This window comes from Danio aesculapii, chromosome 16 (genome assembly GCF_903798145.1).
Source record: "Danio aesculapii chromosome 16, fDanAes4.1, whole genome shotgun sequence".
Classification (NCBI taxonomy): domain Eukaryota; kingdom Metazoa; phylum Chordata; class Actinopteri; order Cypriniformes; family Danionidae; genus Danio; species Danio aesculapii.
Window position 1 is genome coordinate 3,835,532 of NC_079450.1, and position 10,396 is coordinate 3,845,927.

The window sequence follows — 10,396 nt, forward strand, 5'->3', positions numbered from 1 at the left end:
GTGTTCTGCTTCATCCTTTATTTGTTTCTGTCCACATAAAAATACTGTAGTAAATTAGAGTAAATATTGTGTTTTTGAACCGTTCTATACATAAAATACTTGAATTAATCTGTTGTAGGATTCTATAGTTGCTATAGTAACACATCAACTGTAGTAATTTATCTGCCGTGGTGATTCTATTGTTGCTATGGTAACACATCAACTGTAGTAATTGATCTGTTGTGATGATTCTATAGTTGCTATGGTAACACAACTACTATAGTATTTAACCTGTTGTGGCGATTCTATTGTTGCTATGGTAACACAACTATAGTAGTTCATCTGTTGTGCTTATTCTATAGTTGCTATGGAAACACAACAACTGTAGTAATGTTATGCTGATTCTATAGTTGCTATGGTAACACAACTATAGTAGTTCATCTGTTGTGCTAAATCTATAGTTACTATGGTAACACAGCTATAGTAGTTGATCTGTGGTTGTGATTCTATAGTTGTTATTGTAACACAACAACGAAAGTAATTTGTTATGCTGATTCTATAGTTGCTATGGAAACACAACAACTGTAGTAATGTTATGCTGATTCTATAGTTGTTATGGTAACACAACTATAGTAGTTCATCTGTTGTGCTAAATCTATAGTTGCTATGGTAACACAACTATAGTAGTTGATCTGTGGTTGTGATTCTATAGTTGTTATTGTAACACAACAACAAAAGTAATTTGTTATGCTTATTCTATAGTTGCTATGGAAACACAACAACTGTAGTAATGTTATGCTGATTCTATAGTTGCTATGGTAACACAACTATAGTAGTTCATCTGTTGTGCTAAATCTATAGTTACTATGGTAACACAACTATAGTAGTTGATCTGTGGTTGTGATTCTATAGTTGTTATTGTAACAACAACGAAAGTAATTTGTTATGCTTATTCTATAGTTGCTATGGAAACACAACAACTGTAGTAATGTTATGCTGATTCTATAGTTGCTATGGTAACACAACTATAGTAGTTCATCTGTTGTGCTAAATCTATAGTTACTATGGGAACACAACTATAGTAGTTGATCTGTGGTTGTGATTCTATAGTTGTTATTGTAACACAACAACGAAAGTAATTTGTTATGCTTATTCTATAGTTGCTATGGAAACACAACAACTGTAGTAATGTTATGCTGATTCTATAGTTGCTATGGTAACACAACTATAGTAGTTCATCTGTTGTGCTAAATCTATAGTTACTATGGGAACACAACTATAGTAGTTGATCTGTGGTTTTGATTCTATAGTTGTTATTGTAACACAACAACGAAAGTAGTTAATCTGTTATGCTGATTTTATAGTTGCTATGGAAACACAACTATAGTAGTTCATCTGTTGTGCTAAATCTATAGTTACTATGGTAACACAACTATAGTAGTTGATCTGTGGTTGTGATTCTATAGTTGTTATTGTAACACAACAACGAAAGTAGTTAATCTGTTATGCTGATTCTATAGTTGCTATGGAAACAACAACTGTAGTAATGTTATGCTAAATCTATAGTTACTATGGTAACACAACTATAGTAGTTCATCTGTTGTGCTAAATCTATAGTTACTATGGTAACACAACTATAGTAGTTAGTCTGTTGTGCTAAATCTGTAGTTGCTATGGTAACACAACTATAGTAGTTGATCTGTGGTTGTGATTCTATAGTTGTTATTGTAACACAACAACGAAAGTAGTTAATCTGTTATGCTGATTCTATAGTTGCTATGGAAACAACAACTGTAGTAATGTTATGCTAAATCTATAGTTACTATGGTAACACAACTATAGTAGTTCATCTGTTGTGCTAAATCTATAGTTACTATGGTAACACAACTATAGTAGTTAGTCTGTTGTGCTAAATCTGTAGTTGCTATGGTAACACAACTAAAGTAGTTGATCTGTGGTTGTGATTCTATAGTTGTTATTGTAACACAACAACGAAAGTAGTTAATCTGTTATGCTGATTCTATAGTTGCTATGGTAACACAGCAACTGTAGTAATCTGTTATGCTGATTCTATAGTTGCTATGGTAACACAACAATAGTAGTTCATCTGTTATGGTGATTGTATAGTTGCTATGGTAACAATACAGTATTGCATCATTTAATCATATTACCATTTAATCATATTACCATTACCATATAATCATATTACATATTACCATTTATACTATAGTACACCACATTTTACTGAAGTATTACAGCATTCATTAGTTTATCAGTTCACTAGGTAATATAATACAATATGATGGCGCATTCATTAACAACATTGTGTCGTAAATATTATATTTAAATATTTTAACAGTATAATACACTTTACCATATAATTGTTTAAAAACACTGGTATTTACTATAACTTACTATAGTATTTTTCATGTGTGTAACAGTGTATGACTTTGTGTCTTGATAAAAATACTTGAAAATGTGTATATATATATATATTTCATTTTTTTCATGCCATTTTTCTGTTATGTTCTTCGTGTGTGTTGCATAATTTCCATCCATACTCCAAGCTATGATGATCTTAATAACATTTTCTGTTTTGATCTCAAGCCTAGGCAAACAGTTAAGAAAGCACCAATCAGAGGCTGCATTTTTATGATGTCATCATGTAGGCTTCTTACAAAGTTTTACAGTATTTTAAAAATACTAAATACAAGACACTGAAGTATTTTGATACAAAATATTGAGCCATTTTCATAAATCTTATCAAATACAAATTACAAAATACCATTTTGTATTTTAAATGTGTATTTCAAATACATGTATCATAAATAATTCCCATCTCTGTATATATATATATATATATATATATATATATATATATATATATATATATATATATATATATATACTAACTAACTACATACATACATACATATATTCATTCATTCATTCATTCATTTTCCTTCGGCTTAGTCCCCCTTATTAATCTGGGGTCGCCACAGTGGAATGAACCACCAACTATTTCGGCATATGTTTTATGCAGCGGATGCCCTTCCAGCTGCAACCCAACACTAGGAAACACCCATACACTATGACCAATTTTGCTTTTCCCAATTCACCTATAGCGCATGTGTTTGGACTGTGGGGGATACCGGAGCACAGAAATGCCAACTGACCCAGCCGGGACTCTTTAAAGTGACAGTGCTAACCAGTTTATTGAACTGGTTTTCTTGGCGATAATGAGGGAGATTAAGAGTGTTTTTTTTTTTAGAATTGGTAGGAATATTGTAATTTCTGTGGTGTTATCAAGTAGGCAAAGTGACGGGGGTAAAAATACATTGAAAGAAATGTGTATATATATATATATATATATATATATATATATATATATATATATATATATATAAATAAATAAATTTGCCAGGGGTGTACATAAATAAACATGAAAAAAATTAAATAGAAATATTACAAAGGGGCGGCACGGTGGCTCAGTGGTTAGCACCAGTGGTGTAGTCCTTGCTATACGCACGTATACTCAGTATGCATACTTTTTCCCACAAGCTGTTTGGGTATTACCACTTTTAAGGATCAATAATTGAGTATACCCTCGGTATACTCGTATTTTTCTAATTAAACTTCCCTAATTTTTGTGTATTACTAATTTAAATTCTTACTTAAAAATGTATTTGTGTGTAAATGTATATACCTTTTTCTTCGTTTACCCCAAAATGATCTGTTCCTGATCTGCCCTAAAATGAAAATCCTAAAATCACCCCTGTACAACTGTAATTCACATTTGTCTTAATCGTGCCTACTGCTACAGGGAACGACACTATATATATATATATATATATATATATATATATATATATATATATATATATATATATATATATATACACTAAAAAGGATAAGGCAAAGACTACTCATAAATAGCGTAACAATATGCGATTTAAAAGGGTAACTACTAGTATAAAATAGCGACAACAGAAGACAGACTCCTAATAGTTTGCTATAAAACAAGCTGGTACGAATGTGACAATCAAAAATAATGGCTGATTGATGTTTAAAGGAACCTATTAAATGTAAAGTAATAAGCCAGTAAAGAAAGTAAGTTAAAAAGCTGTCTTTCCATGTATGCACAGGCCCTATTGAGTTAACTTAAATAAAAGTTAACTAAATTCTTGAAACTATCTTGATTGACTCTTTTTTTTCAGGATTAAAATGATTATATAAGCTACATACTGTATACATACAGCCAATTGCCAAGGCTAGCTATATATATATATATATATATATATATATATATATATATATATATATATATATATATATATATATATATATATATATATAAGCTAATGAAACAATACCTCCCAACATTCCCGTTTTTCCCAGGAGTCTCCCTTGTTTCAGACCCATCTCCCGTTTTGTTCTGCCTCCCGGAATTTAACCCCCGGGGACAACAGACTTGGGGACCACAACCACCTCCACTCGGTCTTCAATCAGGTGCCCACTTTTCGTAATTTCCAGAATGCCACACGTCTCTGCACGACACCTACACACCCCCACCACTCCGCGTCCAGTTGGCAGGTATGGTCCAAACACATGCGCTATAAGTGAATTGATGAACTAAATTGTTCGTAGTGTATGAGTGAATGAGTGTGACTGGATGTTTAGACCAATAGAAAGGAACATGGTGGTGACGTCATGATGAACCTTGTGCAGCGCACGCGCGTTGCTGCTTGAGAGAGTGTGGCGCGTTGTGTACGTGTGCAGCTTGATCTGGAGTGCGGCCTGTGTGTTCGAGGAGCTGAAAGCTGCAGTTTTTAATCATCATGGCGAGATATATGAGACCACCAAACACCTCTCTGTTCATCAGAAACATCTCCGACGACAGCAGGTTAGTAGCAGCGCGAGGACTGACGCTATTTAAGTTAATAACGTTAACTGCGCGACAGATGCTAATGCTAACAACCGCTTCTGTATCTTTCAAAACCTCCATAATTTTAATAAAATCGAGCATATGCGTTAAAATACACCATGGTCAAACACTCATCTGTAGATAAGTGTAAAATGTATTGGCTTGCTAGTGAATGGGTGTTATCTAATTTGCGCTTGGCCGAGTTTTGCACTCCTTGCTAATCTGTTAAAATATATTAAAGGCTAAATTAATACTTAATTGATCTGTTTGTGTCTAATATTTAATGTTTACACTAATATTTGTAGCAGGAATGGGTTTCCTTCATTATGTGGCTGTAATTAGACGCTTGCATATTAATAAGGAGCTATGTATACATAATGAATTACAGACTCCTCTTTTGTACAATAAGAGTCTATATATTACAGTCTATTATAGTATTGCATTTGTTTACTACTGTATCTTTAACCCAGTACTAGTTAGACGTTTTTACTAACTGAAATTAAACTGTTGCAGATGTTCATGCATGTGAATTTAATTAATGCTCTGTCTGGTCAAAGTTTCATGCATTTATGTGTCCAGAAAGTATCTTGTATGGTAAGCTGATGTATTTAAAAATGAAGCAGTTAAAAATGTGCCAATAATGATGAGAATAAAAAATCAACCACAATGTTATTTAGCAGCTTTAGTTAGTTACATTTTTCTGTTGTAGGTTTAAATAAATTAATATATGAGCAATTCCATGCAAATGTCAACCTTACCATGAAAGAAATTTAGTTTCTGCCAAAATATCGAAATCGTTTCTGTGGTTTTTTTTTTTGTGTAAGCAAGTATTTTACAGTACTTTAAAATACTCAAACATGTAAGTCTCTGTTAATGTTTTCAAGCAATTATATTTTATTTACCAAAGTCACACAAGTGGCAGTTTCTCGTCGGTCACATTCACAAGGGAGCTATAACATATATATAATGGAGATATATCCAGCTGCAGAACCACACACGTTTCAGGCAAACACAATCTAGCACACACGATTTAGGCAAACCATAAATGGTAACTAACTAACTCCTTAGCAGTATCGCTACCTATTGAATTTCACAAATATGGTTTCCCGTTTGAGTCATTAATATTTTGCTTACTATAAATTACTACCGTATTTATTGTGGAAATCATTAATAAAAAAGTTATTAGAAAATTAAGCAAATACACACTATTAAATCGCTTGAGTAAAATATTAATATAGTGTTATACATTTATTAAATGTAAAAATATTTTTATTCATATAAAATGTATTATTGTCTATATTAACTTGCTATTATTTCCTTCATTATAATTATAAATTAATCCATTATGTAAATTAAACCTGTCCAATTTAGATCTTTCAGCAAGGCCAGCAAACCAGTATCTGCTATATTAACTCTATGATTACTGATAGAAAACTGTCTGTTCAGTCTATTATAATTGAATGGCGATCGGAAACAATGTTCCCCCTTATTCGCCTGTCTCGATTGTAATATTTGTGAAATAAAGTAAAGTAAACACTACTGTTTATTGTGTACAATATTTATTAACCATATATATCAAAATACATCGATGGCGATGTCCAAGACGACGTTAATAACATTAACATCCGCCGTAACCGTATATGGTTTGCCTAGATTGTGTGTGCCTAAAACGTGTGTGGTTCTGCGGGCCTTCAGCTGGATATTATTGGAGTCACATCCATAACAAAACTTTTTCCTCATAGATGCAAAAAATGTCATAAGTCAATCGTTTTTGTTCTATAGTGAGGCAATATGCTTTTGATTACCATTGTTTCTTTTAGGTTGTGCAGTTCAATTGACAGAATTTCTACAAAGTATGTTGTATACTGCAAACTTGCTAACTTTTTTTCATCACATTCATAACGCATGTTTATTTCCCTCATTGAAAATATAAAAAAGTTTACAGATTGATATTTTTCTGCTTGTGTAACTCTGTAGTTTTTTTTTTAATAATCATTTTTTCGGGATTTTCACCTTTAATGGACAGGACAGTAGAGAGTATTGACAGGAAAGCGTGGGGAGCAGAGAGAGGGGAAGGATCGGTATAGAACCGCAAGTCAGGAATCGAACTCGGGTCGCCGTGAGCACGAGCGCATGTGTCGACGCACTAACCACTACACCACTGGCGCCGACTGTAGTTAGTTGTTTTGAAAAATATAAACAGATGTTTCAATATAATGTTAACAAATACTTTCTCTGTGAATTTAGATTTGAGATTTTGCTGCAAAAGTCACGTCCATAATGCTGGAATTGCTTATATACATATAGATGTTTTGTTCCCTTGTAATATTTTGCTTTTTATAAGCTCTTTTATTTCCATATTTTTTGCTTTAATTTATGTCTTAAATTATTATAATTGTTTTAAGTAATTTTAAATGAACTTTTTTTTGTCTTCTTGATAATTTTTTTAACTGTACCTTTTAAATTTTGGATTATTATCAATTATTTTGTGTAAATCTATCAGTGGTTAACGACATCAGCTGATATTTACTTTATCTTATTTTAATTAGTTTAGTTTTCAGTGTTACTGATTGTTTAGTTTTATTTTAAAGAATGTTCTTTATCTAAAATTTCAGCTTTTCTTTCAGTTGACATGTTTTTAAGAGGTTTTATCTATAATAACATTGTTTGGCACAGTATAGGCAAACCTGAGAGTGAATGCAGATTCTATTCCATTTGTTGCAAACTCACGAAGCTCAGTATTACGCCGCATTCACACGGGGCTTCAGCGTCAACGCTTGACAGAGGGCGTGTCTGAAGTTGGGGCTGACGCGATCGCCATAGCAGCGTCAGCCAATGAAATTAGTCAGCAATAGGCCACTGCCTGAGCTGGAGTATTTGCATACAGCGATCTGATTGGCTGACGCTTCCATTGGCGATTAAAGTTGAGCAAGTCCCAACTTCAACAGCGAGCAACGCCTCTGAAGTGGCGCCGACGGATCCACAATGCAGTTCGGCAACGCCTGACGTCACCCATTCAAAGTGAATGGGAAGCGTTGAAGCTGACGCCTCGTGTGAATGGGGCGTCATAGATAGTTTACTACTTCACTATGAGTTTGCCAGTTAAAGGTGCTGTACGTTTTTGACTCTCCTGTCAGTATAAAAATACCAAAATATATTTCCAGATATTACAGAAACATGCTAAGTGAACATTCCTGTTTATCTGAAAAACAATGCTGAAGTCACTTTGCTTAGAAAATGTGGATTTTGTTTCAGAATTTGTCATTGTTTTGATCTGTAACTCCGCCCACTGCCAGTTTACCCAATTATATCTTAGCACCCTTGGTTGCCAGTTGGTGGAAAACACAACAGCATATTTTATTTCAGTCATGGAAGCTGCAAAACAAAAGCGGTCAGAGTCAGAAATCAAACATTCTACCGTTCTAAAACCCTCAGTGTGCATCAATCTGGTAAATTTACATGATAAATTGCGATCGACTAAGTGTTATGCTGTGTTCACACTAGACGCAGAATGTGCACATTAATTGTGCTATTCGCACGTAAATAGACGCCTGAACATATTGAGTTTACTGGCAACATTTGTCCGTCAAATTCGCTTCATTCGTGCATCAGATTCACTTTACAATAGACACTGATTAGCGTCATGGGCTGGGCTTCTGTCTGCCCAGTGACTGTTGCCTCATTGTTAAATGGCAATGGATTTTATTGAGAGAATAGCTGTTTATGTGCTTTAGGAAGGAAGCATATATTGGTTTAGCGCCATGTCTTAGTCCACTAAACTCTTTCAGAGGTGCACCAGCTCTGAGTTCATCAACTTCTCCAGAAACTATACCTGGATGATGGATACTTTCAGCGTTGCCTCCGCTTGAGCCCAGCCCAGTTTGCTGAATTCCCCTTGGGCAACCAACAATGGGCACTACTTCATAACCACTCCCTACAAGAGAAAGCTTCTGATTGGTCAACGCAGCGCAAATGACTGCCAAAGTTCAGATTTTCCAACTCATGCATTATGCGCACAAAATGCTCAACTGGCGCCGCTTCATTCGCGTAGCGCGCTGTAGGACTTCTGTTTCCGTCTTTGCATTGACTTAACATGTGAATCACTCACGCTTGGTGCTTCATCTGCATCTAGTGTGAACGCAGCATTAAGGCTGATTCATACCGAATGTGTCCTTGCTTTTAAAACCGGAGTTCCTAAAGTATTCCGGCATCATGCTGGATCTCTGGCGTGCGGCCGTGAGGGGAAAAAATATTTTAGAGCCTGCTCATGCGGTTTAATTAGGGATGCTCAAAATAATCGATTAACCGTTAACCAAAAGGGTGCGTTTGTAACCCATTGGTATGGTATGAGTTAAACCAGTGTTTCCCAACCCTGTTCCTGAAGGCACACCAACAGTACACATTTTCAACCTCTCCCTAATCAAACACACCTAAATCAACTCAGCAGAACATTGAAAAAGACCCCAAAACCTGACACGAATGGGTCAGATAAGGGAGACAGACAAAATATGTACTGTTGGTGTGCCTCTAGGAACAGGGTTGGGAAACACTGAGTTAAACGATTAAAAATATTATTTTGTATATTTTTAAAGTTTGGCTGCATAAGGGGCCGATCACAGCGAACGCTCTTTTTGCGTTGAGAGGGCCATCTGTTGAATGGTTTACTAACGGCTGCGAGTGTTTTCGCGCTGCTTATGCGCCCTGCGCGCCTCACGTTTTGCCGTTGCACGCTGTGTGCTCGAGCAGAAACTGCACATTACATTAATCATGTCTTTTTCATTCTTCAATCAAATAAAAACACTGCAGGGTTTCTGTTGGTGTGACAGCAGGGTTTGTGTTGTCAAAAACTGATGAAGGAGAGACTTGTGGTCACTTTGAAGTTATCCAGAGCTGTATTACTTTACAGATCTTGAATATCACAATATTATTAAATGTTACAATTATAACATTGACAGCAACACGACTCGCGCACAAAACGGGTCAGCTGATTCAGTCCTTTCCTAGTGACATACTAAAGATCACCATGCTTTTTTTCTAGAAAAGCAGTGAGGTGCGCCTCGTGTTTTTGGAAAGGAAAGACCTGCTCTTTGTGATTGGCACCTAAATGTGCAACACATATTTGTTAACTCTGGGGACAGTAACACGTGCAACCACGCGTATCTACAGACGAGTTTTGCCAAAGAAGCAAAATGAAAGAAGGATATTTCTGGTCACAGTTTGACATGGATGGGTTGACAAACCAGCGCTGATGCTGATCGATGCATGAAACTTAACAAACGGTCTGTTGATGATTTAGTGTACAACCAACAAACCAACCTTTTCCTTTTGGGAAATTACAGTTATTAATAGTGCTTATATAATAGCAGCTTTTAAAATGGCCTACATCATCTACCAATCAAACAAATCCAAAGATTTTCTTGATTTTTGTATAATGATATCTCCGCACTAAACTGAGCCTTTCATTTTACAGCTTATAAAGCGTGTATGCAGATT

The 10,396-nt window shown here is 35.0% G+C and overlaps 1 protein-coding gene across 1 annotated transcript in view; it reads left to right on the forward strand.

Moving 5' to 3' along the window:
• The first annotated feature begins 4,728 nt into the window (after positions 1-4,728).
• The window catches only part of srsf10a (serine and arginine rich splicing factor 10a), a 27,219-nt gene continuing 21,551 nt past the window's right edge, over positions 4,729-10,396 (forward strand). The window contains exon 1 of the mRNA XM_056474939.1: positions 4,729-4,882. Within this exon, the coding sequence (XP_056330914.1) occupies positions 4,818-4,882 (65 nt within the window). The 5' untranslated portion in view covers positions 4,729-4,817. The remainder of the gene's footprint in view (positions 4,883-10,396) is intronic.